General features: G+C 28.7%; 2 protein-coding genes across 4 annotated transcripts in view; both read left to right on the forward strand.

The window, feature by feature from the left end:
• Positions 1–580: 580 nt before the first annotated feature.
• Positions 581–5,622, forward strand: LOC124429277 (phosphatidate cytidylyltransferase, photoreceptor-specific). 3 transcript variants are annotated; one of them, XM_046974338.1, is made up of 11 exons: positions 581–873; positions 1,034–1,072; positions 1,274–1,398; positions 1,475–1,571; positions 1,647–1,823; positions 2,125–2,327; positions 2,443–2,599; positions 2,683–2,820; positions 2,905–3,036; positions 3,132–3,266; positions 3,400–5,622. In XM_046974338.1, the coding sequence occupies exons 1-11, from the start codon at positions 805–807 to the stop codon at positions 3,487–3,489; spliced, it is 1,362 nt and encodes a 453-aa protein (XP_046830294.1). In that variant the 5' UTR covers positions 581–804; the 3' UTR covers positions 3,490–5,622. The 3 variants fall into 3 exon arrangements, with proteins under 3 accessions (XP_046830294.1, XP_046830293.1, XP_046830295.1); XM_046974337.1 differs by having other exon boundaries at positions 582–873; positions 2,683–2,835; XM_046974339.1 differs by lacking the exon at positions 1,034–1,072 and having other exon boundaries at positions 582–873; positions 2,683–2,835.
• Positions 5,623–8,256: 2,634 nt separating this feature from the next.
• Positions 8,257–18,161, forward strand: part of LOC124429513 (DNA-directed RNA polymerases I, II, and III subunit RPABC3) — a 68,050-nt gene continuing 58,145 nt past the window's right edge. Inside the window, exon 1 of the mRNA XM_046974878.1 lies at positions 8,257–8,369. Coding sequence (XP_046830834.1) covers positions 8,297–8,369 — 73 coding nt within the window. The 5' untranslated portion in view covers positions 8,257–8,296. The remainder of the gene's footprint in view (positions 8,370–18,161) is intronic.

The following is an 18,161-nucleotide window of genomic DNA, read 5'->3' on the forward strand; positions in this document are numbered from 1 at the left end:
AAAATTATAGTAAGTAGAAAAATAAATCACATAAGATTTATTGATGAATTAAACATCCAAAGTATAGAACTAAAATAATGAAATCGAGATTGAATATACAATAAAAAAGTTTTTTTTTTCTGTTTTACAATAATTATCATATTAATGATATTAATGTGTCTTTATAGTTTTCTACATTATAAAATTTTTATGTACAGAGAGCATAATATTATATATTATTAGTAATCCGTTCTAATCATAGAATTTTACAATACTTCGTTCAGCTTACAAAAGAAGCTAAAAGCTATTAAGAGCAAGTGTGATGTGTGTTTATGTATGTATGACTAATGTATTCATTATAAACATTCCTCAAATAACTCTCGCTTTTCATTGACGATACTGAAAGAATAAATTTGGATATCCCTGTTTCTTTATTGGTTATTTTTGTTCGCGGCAAGATAGATCGTTACTTCATAGCCAATAATATCTAAGCAGGATGCAATAGAATTACTTGCTGCTCCTCGGATAACACGACGAACTTGGTACTTGAAAATCGTCCATAGCGCCTTTCTTTCTTTTTTTTAATCATCGATTTTCCGAAGAATACCGATTAGATCCGAGAATGAACGAGACGACGCTACATTAATCTGGTATTTCATTCGCGCGAATTGTTTGTCACGTCCGCCCAGTTTAGTAAGATAATTTTATGCATATAAATATGCAGTTGTGTCGTTCGTATCAACAGTCACAGATAGACAGCAATATTTAAGATTTTAATTTTTACTTCGTCAAAAAATTAGTTACAATTCATTCGCCCTGTAAAAAATGTCGGAACTTCGAAAACGAACTGTGGAAGATGCGCCCGCAACTACGCGGGATGTCACTGATGATCAGGTGAAATGTTTTTTTATATTTCTTTTTAGACATAATTCTGCGAACATTTCGAAACAAATAAGCGGACTAATGTATTTATTGATTTTTATTAATTAATTAAAATCTTCCTACTTTTGAAATGTATACGTTTATTTAATTGATTAATATCTATTATTGACAGCTAATAACAGGGACGCGTCAACATTGTTTGCCCCCGCTAGTATGTATATAATCATTTGACATTGGTATATTCCATTGAATGGATTATCCTTTGGCATATTAATGAAATGCCACATTAAAGTATTAATAATGTTTATTTTATTTATGTATTTCCCTTATTTGCTGACAATGTCCAGAAAATGTTTTTTGCATATTATATTTTAAATTAATATAAAAACAATTTTCTTAATATTGTTAACAGAAGGAAGAAATTGAATCCGAAGATGACGCGAAATTGGAGGTAGAGGATCTTTCTAAAACATTGCCACAAGGAACTCATCATACTCCTCAAATTTTGAATCCTGTTCTTTCTGGTCTTTCAGATCGGTCAGTTTGAATATAATTTTACTCATAATTTTTTATTAAGGATGTATTCTTAAACAATTTAAAAAATTTTTTTCAGTTGGAGAAATTGGATTATTAGAAGTATTTCAACGTCTGTAATGATAGCTGTATTTGGTTTTATTATATATGGTGGGCCATTAGTACTTATGATTACGGTAAATATTATTTCTAACAAAATAAACATAATTAATTTGAATGTTATTTCATTATATGTTCATTTATTTTCACAGACATTAATAGTTCAAGTAAAATGTTTTGAAGAAATTATTAATATTGGATATGCAGTATATAGAATTCATGGTTTACCATGGTTTAGATCTTTATCCTGGTATTTTTTGATAACTTCTAATTATTTCTTCTACGGTGAGAATTTAATGGATTACTTTGCAGTTGTAATCAATCAAACGGTAAATGAATTCATTTTATGTATATTTTATTTGATAAAATATATATCTATTATAACCTAAAATAAAATGTTATAAATATACATAAGTTTGGCGCAAAATCAATAAAAGAGCTGCTACAAATAAGATCTATATAATCTTTGTGTGGCTTCTCATGCAATTTTATAAGGCTTCCACAGTATGCATTATGTTAATTATATTTGTTAGGAATCAATTATATAAATAAAATTCAAAACATAATGTAAATTTAAAAATTTAAATATAAGATAACACGATATTAAAAATAACTTTTTTCTATTTTTAGGAATATTTACGTGTGCTCGTGACATATCACCGATTTATTTCATTCTGTCTATACATCGTTGGTTTTGTTTGGTTTGTACTGTCACTTGTAAAGAAATATTATATGAAACAATTCTCTTTGTTTGCATGGACACATGTTGCACTACTTATAGTAGTGACACAAAGTTATCTTATAATACAAAATATTTTCCAAGGACTTATATGGTAAATTTATTATTTAAAATAATTATCAATTTTTTTTTTGTTTTTTTTTTTTTTTTTTTTTTTATTAATAATAGTGTATTAAAATATTTATTTATTTTTTTATATATTCATTTAGGTTTATCGTACCAGTAAGTATGATAGTTATAAATGATGTTATGGCTTACATGTTTGGTTTCTTCTTTGGAAGGACACCTTTAATAAAATTGTCTCCAAAAAAAACGTGGGAAGGTTTTATAGGTGGAGGAATTTCGACAGTTTTCCTTGGATTATTGGTAATAAGAAAACAATTTCTTCATAGTTCGTATAATAATAATATTCATAAGAGAATGATTATCAAAATATTACTATTTTACAGATATCCTATGTTATGTGCCAATATCGCTATTTCATTTGTCCTATTGAATATAGTGAAGCTTTAGGTAGGATGACAATGGATTGTGAACCATCTAGTTTATTTCAACCACAGGAATATGGTTTGCCAAAGAGTTTACAAGTAATTACAAGAATGGTAATATTATCATCGATAAAAGAAACATAACAGAAATTAAAACAGTGTAACAATTATATTGTTTCGCAGATCAATGGAAAGGAGACATTGACTTTATACCCCTTTTTACTTCATTCTTTATCAATGTCTATATTTAGTTCTGTGATTGGACCATTTGGAGGATTTTTCGCCAGTGGATTTAAGCGAGCTTTCAAAATTAAGGTAATTCGATTATATAAAATACTGTTATATTTTATTCTGTTTGTTTATATCATAATACTGATATTAATTACAAACATTACATTATTGAAATATAGGACTTTGGAGATGTAATTCCTGGTCATGGTGGAATAATGGATAGATTTGATTGTCAATATTTAATGGCAACGTTTGTCAATGTTTATATTTCATCATTTATACAAACAGCTTCACCTCAGAAACTTTTGCAACAGGTAAAGTGGAACAAATATTGCGCATATTATTATTATTCTGTTTCCATTATTTTGTTTTTTTGTTAATTTTTCCTTGCATTTAATTGTTACATTATTTATATACAAATTATATATAAGTTTTTATACTTTATAGGTTTATAGTTTAAAACCAGAACAACAATTACAATTATTTCAATCTTTAAAAGATTCATTAGAAAACAGAGGACTTTTAAATATGTATTGATTTAAAAGAATACACATTTCTTAATAATTATTGCAAGAATTTCTATAGCATACAATTAATGTATGAGAGAAATTATTACTGTCATTTCTGTAAATGTCAATCAACAGGATATGCAATCAAATATCAGTAAACGAATATCAGTAAATAAATAGAGATTAGTTAATCTCTGTTACAATCTTATCGATATCGTAGAAAATTGATAAATATGCTATAAAATATTTGCGATTTTTTGTGCATTCCGCATAAGTTAGGCGTAATATTGGAACTGATTATTTCTATGCCTTTTATTAAGAAATGCCATTTTCTTTTCAAATAGCACAAGCCAAAGAATATTGCCTTTGATAAATCCTGTGTTTTGTATATTAGCTTTTGCGTATAAATCTTTATAATTGTATATTTACTTCTTTAATCAGGTACAAATAATGTTCAACAAGGGAACATATTTTTCCATCCAATTGTATATTAAATATTACAAGTATCTATATTTATCAGATCTCAATACATTAGTTGCTAATAATTACGCATTTATGAATCAATTTGCAAGAATGTCTTATTAGACATACAGCGTAATCTTTTTAGTAATTGACATTCAACGATTATTATTAATATATATATATATATATATATATATGAAAATCAAATGAATTAATTTATTTAATTTTATGTGGATACTTGCTTGTTCCTCTAGAAAATTATATTTACTATTTGTTGCGGATTATACATTATATGCAAGTATTAGTAGCAGATTTGATTAGACATTTTTAAGAAAAAATATAGGTTTCATCTTGTATTCGATGTTATATAAAATATTTATTTAATAACAAATTATTATATAATGACCTTAAATGAAATTTAAATATTCTGCGAGAATATATAATTCTTCCTTAAATATTTATATTTTTTTGCTCTAAGTTGAAATTTTTGACTGCATTGAATAAAAATTTGTTGAATGTCACAAGATAAAGAACAATTCTTCTATATAAGAAATCTTCCCATATTAAAAAAGTACAGTATTTTAACAGACGCAAACATAGTGGTATTTATCGTCTGTTTTTATAAATTTTAGTACTTATTATTTCTATAATATATTCTAATGTACTAGAGATTTCATAAACTTTAATTATATTTTTCTTTTGTATATATGTATGTACCATAATGGTTAATATATTATAAAAGTGTAAATGCAAACGAAGGTGTTTCCAATTATAAATATTACACATTTGTATTATGTTGTGATAAATGAAAACATCATTGTTTGCAGAATAAACATTACTGTAATATGACGATCCATTTATTTAATAAGATAGAGATGTTATGATTTATCATTCTATTATTTGATATAGTAAGAGCTCTATAATAATTTGGAAAATTGCAAAGCATACATACATGTAACTGAATAGTTAAAAATATCGGCATCTGATTATTTCATTTTCAAACGTTCCTAATATGTAACCTTGAATTGCGCCAATTGTCAGCGATAAAAATATTATTAATGTTCAATACTATTTTCCGTGCATTCTATATTGTCTGTTAAGTTGACATGGCACAATTACTTGGTATTTTTATGTGATCGTATTACATTTCCAAATAAAATGCTGTAAGTCTTTCTTGCAGTTGACAAATCAGATGTATCGCGCGGATAAAATACAAAATGTACCTAATTAATATAAATTAATATTTGTACATTTCTTTATTATTACATTATGATTAACAAATTTTGATGTTGAAATCTAAATGTTGAAGAAAATTATGGTCTATTTGAATTAGAAGATAAATAGAGAGAAAGAAAAAAAGAAAAAATAATAGATAAATGGTTAAAGATAAGTATATTTATTTATTAGATAATATAAGAAAAAAATTATATATATATATATATATATATATATACATACATACACACACATATACATATACATATACATATATATCTGTATGGATTTATGTAATGTAACATAAATTCTCTATTTTAACGTACAATATTCTGTATGAATAAAAAGGAGATTTATGTGCAGTAACAAATATATTATATAAATAAACATATATAAAACCAATATAACTTAAATACAAATTTATAGTAATAATATATTTATGTAGTGATATTGTAACAATAAAGTATGATTTGTCGTTATATAACTCTGATATTTAATTCTTTATTGAAAACTAATGAAAAAACTCTCATATTTGATACTATATTCTTATGTAAAGATAATAGAAATTTTGCCGTTTTAATTTTTGGAATTTGTAATTATTATAGACAATTATTATAGACAAATTATAGGTATTATTGAACAAATTTCAAATGTCATGATACACTATTAATGTTAACGAGATAAAACAATATGAAATTAACATAAGTATTATTAGATTTTTTAAATCTTTATTGATTTCTTATTTAAATATTAAACATTTAAAAATAAATTAGAGAAAATGTTTTGTTATCGCATATTAAAATTTTACATATTTTTTAATGTGATTAAAGAAAAAAGAATTTATTTATTTAGAAAAATTAGTAACACTATGTGTATATGTATACGCGCATACATACAAACACACATGTGCATATTTGAAATATCACTTCAATGCTTCGCATTGCAGATAGACATAAACGTAAACAAAATAAATGATCGAGCTCTCGACCTCGAGTCAAGTTCGAAGCTAGCAGACGCATCACTGCGTCATAACATTCACATCGTGTAAACATTTCATTCATAGCTCTTTACAAAAAATGATTAAATTCTCTCTTTCGGAATTTTTGGGATCTTTTATACATATATACATAAAAGAAAAATTTCAACATGCGGTAACCTCTACGTGGTAAAAATTAAACTCCAGGACAATCGGTATTTTTTATCATATAATCTTTGTAAATTATAAGATAAGCATTATTGGCTTCGTACATTTAGTTTTTATTTTATTTCAATATAATTTTTTACTAACGATCTTATTAAGTTGATTTTTATGTTATGAGTATTAGGTTGATACGAATAATGATCATTCGCATCGACAAAGTTGTCAATAATGTTTTATAGGTTAGGAAAATTGTAAGAAATCTATTATTAAATTATCTTTTCATTATTTTCTTTCTTCTTTTTTTATTTCTTTATCTACAATACCATATAATATAAACAATCAGAATTAATCGTAATATTCATTGATGTGTAATATTTAGTATCGTCGGTAAGAAAGCAAACTATATTTAAATGTAATTGAAATTACACGAAAGATTTAAGATTACAAATAGCAAACATTAAACGTTTTTTTATTGGTTAGATCAAGTAATTACAATTACACCAACTATAATTATAATGCTCACATTTTTCTATTGATATACGAAATTTCAATAGTAATCTACCTTAACGATATATATGTTAGCAATAAACGTGGATAGTGTTTGTTCTTTAATTACTACATTGGAATGTGTTTTATGAATATCACCTTCGATGTTACAAAACGAATGGTAAATATCAGAGACTATAATGGTCGTGTCAGTATTAAAGATCACAATTTTATTTCGTAATATATATATTTTCTCATTGGTACACGTTCACGACAATTATTTATACAAATTTTCATAACTTATCGACGATATTAATAAGATATATACTGGTATTTTAAGTCGTTAAATTTGTCTGGTTTCTTTTAGTTTCAATCATTGTCAAGAATTTAATTTTAATAATAAGAAAAATAAATAATTGTACAAATGGAAATTTTCCATTTTAGCGGTAAATTAATAATAGAAACAAATGATCATTTTTTCTTCTTTTCCTTTTCTTTTCTTTTTTTTTTTTTTGTTGCATATACAGACAACATTTCTATATTGCTACAATTTTGTACTAAGTTTTTTCTTGGATCGCCGCGTAACATGTTATGATGTGTCTATTTTTTTTTTACGTAATGTCTTGTAATAATGCGTCATCGGTGGAAGAATCAGGGTTTATATACATCACGCATTGCGAGTTTCCTTTTTTGCTACGTATAAAAGGATAACGATTATCGTGAGACGTAAAAATACAAAACTGTTATGTGGCTCCCTCTATTGGTGATGTAGAAAATTTAACTTTCAAGGTTATCATTATTTTCATTATGAAATAATTCGGAAAAGGAAGATGTGTTAAGGGTCTGCTTATTCCAGTTACGTTTTTTCTCGTGCTGGAAAACTCATAATTAACTAAATGATCATTTAATTAATTAATTAATTAGTTAATTTCTTTTTATCGACTTATTTTATGCAAAACATTAATCATCGATGTTATCATGGTAACAAAAAGTTTACATAATTTAAATAGAAATGTAGATACAGTAATTTGAATAGAAATGTAGAAGATATAAGTGTAATTATTTTCCATGGTGTGTTTTCATTTATTTCATTTGAAACGTTTAATTAATTATTTTTATTTTAGCATATAATGAAAGTTCAAACTTATTTTATACTTTGAACAGTTATAAAGAAGATAATCAAACACTAATATACATATGGAAAATAACAGATTTTCTAATCGAAATATTTTTTCTTTTAATAAAATATATATATATATATATCATATATACATATATATACATGTATATACATATATATACATATATATATATATATATAAATATACATAAATATATATATATAAATATACATATATATATATATATATATATATTTAAATCGTACAAATTTAGATAAAGAATGTTTAATTTTGTGAAATGAACAATTTCACAGATACATCATACCCCTAAATATATTTTTTCTTGATACGGTCCTGTTTGTAATTTCAGTGTTCGTCGCTAGAAAGCAGAGTGATCATTAGCAAGTAAAATGGCGGGTGTGCTGTTCGAAGATATTTTCAATGTGAAAGACATTGATCCAGAAGGCAAAAAGTTTGACAGGGGTGAGTTCAAGTTATAACTTATATTATTCTGTACGTTATTACAATAACTTACAATAATCGTAAGATAGGATAGTGAATTTTTAAGTGATTTTATGAGGAACGTTTCATGAAGGTCTCCCATGCTTCAAGGTTGTTACCGGGAAAACGCACATGGCGTGACAGTTCTATACGTGTATCTAAAATTAACAAATCTAAATACATTAAAGAAATTCGTCATTCAATTCGCATCTACTTTGACTGGATTATTTTTCCGGGATAAAAAGTATTCTTCGATAATCGATCGTAGATTCGACGTCACATTTCAGAATCTTGTCTAAGCATACGCGTGCTGTTTGTTTACCGGCTGATTTGCAGCAAAGGCGGGACGTTCAAATAAGCTAGACGAACGTAATATTTTATAATTAAATCTCAAAGCCACCGTTCCTGGTATTTCTTCACGTCCACATTGTTAATTTTTCATCCAAATTAATGACCCGAAGGTTTTCTATTTTTTTTTATTTTTTTTTTTAATTTTTTTTTTTTTATTTATGTATATTACAATTAATTTACGCATTAATTGATTATTATTAATATTCTCAAATATTAAATCATTAAGTGTATACGTTGTAAAAGATGTATTAAAAAAATATTTGTAGATGATCAAAATTGGTTAAATATTTCTTTCGTTTTTAACAATATCGTGAAAATAATTATACAAAATTATGATACATTATTTGCCATGTCGATTTGTATTGGATTATCCTCTAAGTTTCGTTGCACCAAATAAACAATGCGTTAATCGATCGATACGCCATCGTAGTACTTTCGCTTGTTCCATCAAAGAATGTTTTTGAAGTCATACTGTTTTTGAATTCTTTTTCTTTTTTTTTTTTTTCATTCAACGTTCCAGATGTTTTATTAATTTCAATTCTGATGCCATTTAAATAACTACCTCCTCTCTTATGCAAATTAATGACTCTCAATTAGTCATGTTTAAAAGTATTGACATAAAATGATCAATTATATGCCGATTATCAATGTATAATTCGAGACATCGAAATTGATGTGTATCTAGAAATATAATCGATATCGACCGATTTCTTTGCGAAGAGAGAGAGAAAGAGGGGGGGATAGGTCGTAGCGAAGGTCGCGAGCATATTCTATATTGATCGTCAATAAAATTTTATAAAGAGCATTTAGACAAAAATGAAAAATAAAATGAAAAGGAAGAAACATAAAAGATAAAAAATAAGACGAAAGATACGAAGATTGTTAGAAAATCAACAATAGGAAAAACTTAAAGGATCTATTTCCATTTTTTAACACATACAAATCTACTTAATCGCTTTTGATCATACGAAAAAACTTAAACTATGAAAAAGTTAAAACGCGTACTTAAAAAAAAAATAGAATGGTCACTCGTAGAAACTTGGAAAAAGGGGGGGGCTTCGAGTGAGAGGAACGTTAGGGAAAAAAGTTAAGAAACTAGTGGGTTAAAGGTAGAGCAATAAGGGGTGAAGATAGGAGTTAGCCGAATCGCGTCACCCTATATTTTCACCTATATTATCTCAGAGAAGGAAAGGGTTTCGGAGGTCGGGAGGCGGGAGGCGGAAGAGAGTAGAAGGTGGGAGAGACAGCAGGGTTATACACAGTGCGGCCGATGGGTGTTAGTGGGGCCAGGAACGTACTAGAGCGAAGAGAAAGATGGCTGGCTTTGCTTGGAGTGGAAGTAGGTGCAGAATGATGGAGAGGAGGAGAAAGAGGAGAAAGAAAAGAAGATGGACGGAGAGGAGGCGGCAGGTCGGTCGGTCGGCGGAGGAACCGAAAAAGGGGATTAGGGAATTGGCTGGTTGCGTGGGTGACACGACGAGAGGGTAGCTAGTGTGCGTCGAAGGGGTTGGAAAGGAGCCTGCTGGATGCCACCGATCGTAGCGAGGAGATTGGGGAGGTTGGACTGATATATAAAATAGTGGTGGGGGTGGAGGAGGTGGTAGGCAGTCTGCCGTTGCTGCGGCGGCCGGTCGATGCAGCAACGATGCCCGCAGCCGCAGCAGCATCGGCAGCAGCATAGGCAGCAGCAGCAGCAGCAGCAGCGACGTTGAGCAACATCGCATTCGCGTAATATGTCGTGCAAGTGATAGAAAGAGAGAGGGAGAGGGTGGGAAAGAGAGAGAGAGAGAGAGAAAGAGAGAGAGAGAATGGGAGGGAGGGAGGAAAGAGAGAACGCGGAGCCGACCGAGCCTGTCGCGCCATTGGTGGGGATTGACACGGTCAAGGTCAGTCTCTGTTCCAAGGTCGCGGAAGATGTCATCTCAGGAGGGAGTCGTGCTCGGCGCACGCTCTTTTCTCTTCCTTCTCTCTCCTTCTCTCTTCTCTCTCTCTCTCTCTCTCTCTCTCTCTTTGAACGTTTTCCCTCTTTCTCTATTGCTTTACCCCTACCCAACCCTCTTCCTTCTAGTCTTCCTTTTCCTCGCGCACGCTTCCCTCGTAAGTTGAAGCAATACTATCGCCGTCGTTTCTCCTTTAGTTTTTCTTCTCTTACTTTTCTTTTTTTTCTGTTTTTTTTTGTGTTCTTTTTTATTTTTCTTTTTTTTTCTTTATGCGTTCTTTTTTGTTTTTTGTTTAGTTATTTTTTTCTTCTTTGTTCCTTTCTTTCTTCATTTTTTCTTATACTTGTTGGCGTCCAGCGAATAAAAGTTTTCTTTTGTCGAGTTTTCTTTTTCGCTTAGTTTTTCTTTATGTCCTGCTTTTTCGTTTCTCATCTTTCTTTCGAGATTTCTCTTTCGGGATTTGAAAAGTTATTGGAATTTTATATCGTTTTATATCTTGTAGTCGTAGATTTTTAAGTCGGTCGACAAAAGGATAAGAGTAATAGCTGGGTATGTTGATAAATCTGACATATAAATATTGTAAATATTGACAGATTCGAGAACATTTTCAATTAGATTTTATGCGAACTTCTATTATTCTCTATTAAAGGTTCGTGCTTCAACGATAATTTCACATGCTATAGATTTGTTCGAAGTTCATAATCGTGGGAATGATACGATATATGCAGTAATCCGTTTAAGTAAATATTACTTTGCATATACATATACATATACATATATATATATATATGTATATATACATATACATATATATATTTATATATACATATATATATACATATATATATACATATACATATTATATATATATATTGAATCGGTTACTCGAAAGTATGGAAAGATGTGAAATAACGTGCGTTCCTTTTCGTTCGAGCGAGCATGATTCCCGTTTTAATCCTCGCTATCATGATCGTATGCTCGCTCTCTCTCTCTCTCTCTCTCCCTTTCTCTTTCTCTTTCTCTATCTCTTTCTCTCTGTCTATCATATTTCCTTCCCTCTTGCTCCCGTCTATACAACATCCGACCTTTTTTAATCGAAGCGTATCGTATCTTTCGTCGATAAACGTTTTGGATTAGACAGCCATGTATTTTCGATAGCACGATCGAGCTCTCCAAAAGCACTTCGAACGAAAACGGCGAACCGAATCGAGCGTGGCATACCTCTCGTCCGTCAAAGCTTCCATCGCGTTATATATGCTCTTGGATGTAGAATATTATTTTTGGTATAAAAGACGTTCGTCAAACACAACATCGAATACCTTTTTTCTTTTTTTTTCTCTTTCTTTCTTTTTTTTTCTTTTTTTCTTTTTTTTTTATAAGGGCTTTCAAAGAATCGCGAAAGACATACTTAAGGTTTAACGATATCATACATGGACAGACCTGTAAACGTCTTTTCCAATATTATGTTTGCGACGTTCCTAGACGAAAGTAGGGCAAGTGTAGATAAGTCGGATAAATTGGATCGTCTTCGTAATCAATGAATTAACAACTACCGACGTTCTATCAAAATAATTCTATCCAAAATCGAACAAAAACTCGTCCTATACTCCATGAATATATTCTTTTCTTTTTTTTTTCTTTTTTCTTTTTTTTTCCTTTCTTTTCTTCTCCTCTTCTTCTTTATTTTTATTAAATTTCTCGAAAAACCGAGAAAATTGATTGGTTTTATACGTCCTTTCGAATGTAGTTTCGTTTTAATTATCATTTAATCCTCTATAATCTGATTGCTTTTTCTTTTTTTGCTTAAAAAGAATAATTATATAACTTGAGAAACTTACAAACATTAGCAATTAATTTCTAATTTTTTAATATCCTATTATGAAAAGAACTATTTTATATACATACATATCTATGTATATACAGTATGCATATTGAGTTTATGTATGTTATAAGTTTTTAATTGAATGTTGTTTTAAATTTCTTGTTCAATATGCTTCGGACATAATTATATTGTATTTCAGAAATGAAATATTAATATTAAAGAACAAATAAGGAAAAGAAACGACGAACATTATTAAAAATATTCGATACGTTATTGTAATATACCTTAACATAATAATAGAATTTATAAAGCTACGTTATGTAAAAATAGTATTAAATTTAATTTAAAAAGAAAAAAAAAAAGAAGAAAGAAAGCAAATATTATACCGAACTATTATCGTTATTTATATAATCCTTTTCTTGTTTATTGATAATAACCATTTTAAAATAACTTATAGAATAATATTTGCTAATTTTAATCCGAAAAATTAGAAATCGCCATGTATTCTTGATTATGAAGATATAGTATGAGATTCTCGTATGAGGTCTTGTAAAAAATATAGATATGAAAAATATAAATTTTAAAGAAAAAAAAAATATATATATATATATATATAATATAAATTCTTAAGAAAAAAAAAATATAGACAGTTGGTGACTGTTAATGTTATCTACGTGATGTTATTGAAAGTTAATGAATTGACGCATTATTTCCTGGTAATTATCATCGCGAATTTTATTCTGATCATTCTCAAGAGTATTGTTTTTACTTATCGGGAAATGAGGGAAGGAAAGAAATAAAGATGCCACCGCTAAATTCTCATAACGAATTGAACTTTTCTTTATATTCGCTCGTTGTAAGCCTTAAATAGCCCGCACCACGCAATATCGTGTCCCTTTAATTATTTAGCCGTATTTCGCTTGCTTATCGAACTCGAGAGGCCGCAGGAGGTCTAAATCATTTTGGCACTCCCACGGTTCCGAGCCTCGTCAAAATTGATTTTAAGGCGCGGCGAGTGTCCTTGTAAATCGGAACGCTCTGTTCTTCGCACACGCGCACACCTCACACGATACGTGCATACTTAATCCTCCTTAATCTTTCTCTCTTTTACTCTCTATCTACATATGTATTTGCTCTAGTAGAGTTAAATGTTATCGAAAAAGATAAATAAAGTGGTACGATAGAGACCTAGTCATATTTATTCATTGATTTTTATTATTCTTTGAAATTTCATTAATTTAAAATCTGATATTCTTTCCTTCCTTTTTTTTCTCTTTCACTATTAATTACAGTAAATTTAACATTTTTCTCTCATCATTTTTTAGAATTTAATGAATTCTTTTGACGTTACTCTGCTTATCCCAATATATATAATTTGAATAATATATAATTGATAATGCTGAAATATTATTTAGTCAATATTAATAAATATATATATATATATATATATGTATATAATTAATAAATTAACGGTTACTTAATCAATATAAATAATTTGTATATCCACACACACACACAATCTACTGAAAAGTTATATTTCTTTTATTTAAATAATTTTTTAATAAATATATTTTTTAATGATTACTTAATCACTAAAAATAATATATATATATATATATATATATATATATATATATATATAATTATATTTGTTTTATTTTAAATGTTTTTTATTTAGAAATAATTCTGCATTATAAAAAATGAATTTATCGGTAAAAAATCTAATGTCTATATATAAATTTCTATTTCATAAGAAATCTTTTTTAAATTTTATTAAGAAAAAAAACTTGTATATTACAACAAATACGTGCATTTTTCTAAACAAAACGAATAGATACTCTTTCCTAATTTTCAAACGATTTACGATTGTCAACATTGATAACGTGTACTGCTGTTCTCTCCTTGACCATGTTATGTATCGTTTCTCCGATAGTGTAATCAATATGTAACTTAAGAAAACTGTTCACAAAGATTTATCCCGATGAATATCATCTTCTAATATACGATGTGAGAATGTGAAGAAACTAAGTGTATGTATGTGTGTGGAGAGGGAGAGGGAGAAAGAGAGAGAGAGAGAGAGAGAGAGAGAGAGAGAGAGAGAGAGAGAGAGAGAGAGAGAGAGAGAGAGAAAGAGAGAGAATATATAATACGAACAAGAAAGCGTATTTATCACATTCTCGACCTAATTTGTTCTCTATTCGTCGTATCAAAATCGTCATATTTACGAATAGGAAGAGTTTCTTAAAAGGATCTTTGATTCATCGATGCGTCGTCTTGAAATCAAGAATACGAACCTGTTTATTCGCTCTCTCTCTCTCTCTCTCTCTGTGTGTGTGTGTGTGTGTGTGTGTGTGTGTGTGTGTAATTGTATGTATATACGCGCGCGCGCGTAGATGTTTGTGTGTGTATGCATGTACGTATAGAGTAAACTTCTTTAGTAACATCGTCTTCTTTCGTTTTTCCTTCGTCGTGACCTACTTTTCAAGAAAGAGAGAAAAACGTCAAAGGGTAAGAAAAAAAACAAGAATCATCGAAGGTAGAGAGAGAGAGAGAGAGAGAGAGAGAGAGAGAGAGAGAGAGAGAGAGAGAGAGAGAGAGAGAGAGAGAGAGAGAGAGAGAGAGAGAGAGAGAGAGAGAGAGAGAGAGAGAGAGAGAGAGAGAGAGAGAGAGAGAGAGAGAGAGAGAGAGACGTGCACTTTCGTTTACTATTTACCTTATATCTGAATTCTCTTTCTCTTCATTTTCTACTACTTTCTGAACTTCAATACTTTCAAAGTATTACTCTTTGCAATCTGAATCATTGATAAGATTTTATCTTTTACTCTAGAAAATAAAATATAACGTAGGTGTATATATATATATATATATATATATATATATATATATATATATATTTATATATATAGTTTACATTCGTATATTTCAAGCGTAGTAGAAAATTAGCTGAACGTTTAGAAATAAATAATTAAGGAATTCGTTTATTCGTTACGTCAGCTAGTTTATATCGATTAAGTCGATCGTTAAATTAATCACGCGTGTAGACTACTTACTACACGTGTACGTACTAGCTCTGTGTTGGTTAATGCTTTCATTCTACGATCTAGTCTCATTAAGCATGAATGAAAATTTTCTACCTCTGAGAAGAGTTCATTCGAGATATGCGTTTGCGAATAGACCATGCGAGTAAACGCGTAGTAAGTCGTACATACATGTGTTATAACGTTTCTCTATTTTATTATTTTTTATATGTACACGATCATTAAAAAACCACTAGAGTTCGTTTTTTTATACCCGTTATATTAGTCCTATCAAAAAATTCTACCCGTTTTATTTCAAAACACCTGTACCGAAAACCGAAAATATTTTTTGATAGATCTAATAGATTAATCTTGCGTTTTTATATGTTCAACATTCTATTCGATTGTCTAATAAGTAATATTGACATTTTCAGTATTTTATATTCAAATGAACGATATATTACTAATTTTTTTACTGATAATTTAGATTTTATTTATTGGCTAATTCAATATCTGCTATAGTACACTATGCTATAATATATATACAATACATAGTATCTATACTATATATATAATATACTATAATGTACTATACTATACTATACTATACTATACTATACTATACTATACTATACTATACTATACTATACTATACTATACTATACTATACTATACTATACTATACTATACTATACTATACTATACTATACTATACTATACTATACTATACTATACTATACTATACTATACTATATATACAATATATTATACAGTATATTATACTATATATATAGTATTATAATGTTTGTATGTGTATTGTGTGGATATTCTATAATACAGTATTGTTTATTTAGATATAAGATACAATACTATAAATTTTATTATTAATCATTGGCCAACAAAGTATTTATCAATTCAATGATGATTTATAGATAGATTAATTCTTTAATAAGAATTTACAAAATGATACATATGTATGCACATGCGCGCGCACACACACACTAACTTTTTTCAACTCAGTATCTATGGAAACTGGGAAAATAGAATTTTCTCAGTTTTTGCGGTCTTGCGAAACGCGGTATGCGTCGAAAAGTTCGATACAAATAAAGACGTGCCAAATATAAACGACACGTACGGTCTAAAACGGGTGTACGTGACGTGCAAAAGCAATTTATTTTCGTGGTAAAGGAAGAATCTTCGAGGAATAAGGGAGCGTATAACGTAGGCCCGTCGGCCACGTTTTTATCGTCAATCGATTCTCAAAAGCCCAAAACAATATTTTCCTTATTTCTTTATTATTCATTGAACATAGCATGACTAACGGAATGAACTTTTGTTTTCGTCGCAAAAAAAAAACCGCAATACTCGGTATGCATTTGCATACGTAATTTATCTTTCGCAACATTGACTAATGCTCTGTTATTACTTTCTTTTTTATATTTCTTATTTTTTTATATTTTTTATTTTGTTCATCATAAAAAGTTTGTATTTATCCTCTACGTCTTACTTTTCAAACATGTGATGATAAATACTTTGTATGTGTATACTTCTTTTTTCCAAGTTACTTTTTACTTTCTTTCTAAGCAATCTATCGACGAACTGTTATCAGTTCGTCATACGTCAGCGTAAAATAATTCTATATATTTTTATCTTATATCCTACAATTCATGATCTCGTTTAGGATGATCGCATAAAAGCAAAAATTTACATTCGAACGCATTTACATGCGAAAAAATTGAAACGATATGTTTCTTGGTTAGATGAATCGTGTGATATAAAAAAAAAAAAATTAATAATAATAAAAAGATAAAAAAAATTAAAAATAATAAAAAGAAAAAGAAATAACAACAAGCAGATCACGTATAACATCGAATCCGATCTTCGTTTTATAATCGAGAGACTATCGCCTCTCGGGATACAACATCTGTGCGAGAAGTGAAAGCTCCAAGCTGGTGCGCTTTAAGTAACGGCAAGTTTAATCCGTGCGCATTAGAAATTCTAACAACGAAATACCACCGATCCTTCGAGTTCCAATTATTTTCGAACTTGGTCGTGGGCCAACGTAACATTTATTTTTATCCTTATCCGAACATGAAACGACACGATCGAAAAAATAAAAAAAAAGGCCGAAAAAAGAAAGAGAGGAAGAAATCAAGATTCACCCATGTGCCGCATATAGTTATTTATTATTAACCTTTATAAGTATCTTATAAGTTTTCCTGATATCGTCCAAAAATATCTTGAAAAATATGCAATTTTTAAAATATCTATTGAAAATTAACATATTACTGTTAAAAATGAAGATATATTCACGATTTTATTACTTTATTTTATTCTATTATCGGAAAGAAAGAAAACAATTATTTTCCGTAAATGAAATAAAATGTTGTTACGGGTGTTTAAATTATATTAAAAATGGAAAGCCGATATATCGATTCAAAGTATTTTTCCGTAAAGTCGATATATCGGCTCTAAGGTAATCAAAGGTTTTGAACAAAAAATGCTTGATTTGATAAAAAAGAAAAAAATTAAAAGGATTACCAAATCGTTATAATCGATTTCATTGTTGAGTTATAGAATCAAAGTAATATTTTTATTGCATTTTAGAACGATAAGGACAATAACAATAAAGTTGGTCGATTGA

The sequence above is a fragment of the Vespa crabro genome, chromosome 15 (assembly GCF_910589235.1).
Source record: "Vespa crabro chromosome 15, iyVesCrab1.2, whole genome shotgun sequence".
NCBI lineage: Eukaryota > Metazoa > Arthropoda > Insecta > Hymenoptera > Vespidae > Vespa > Vespa crabro.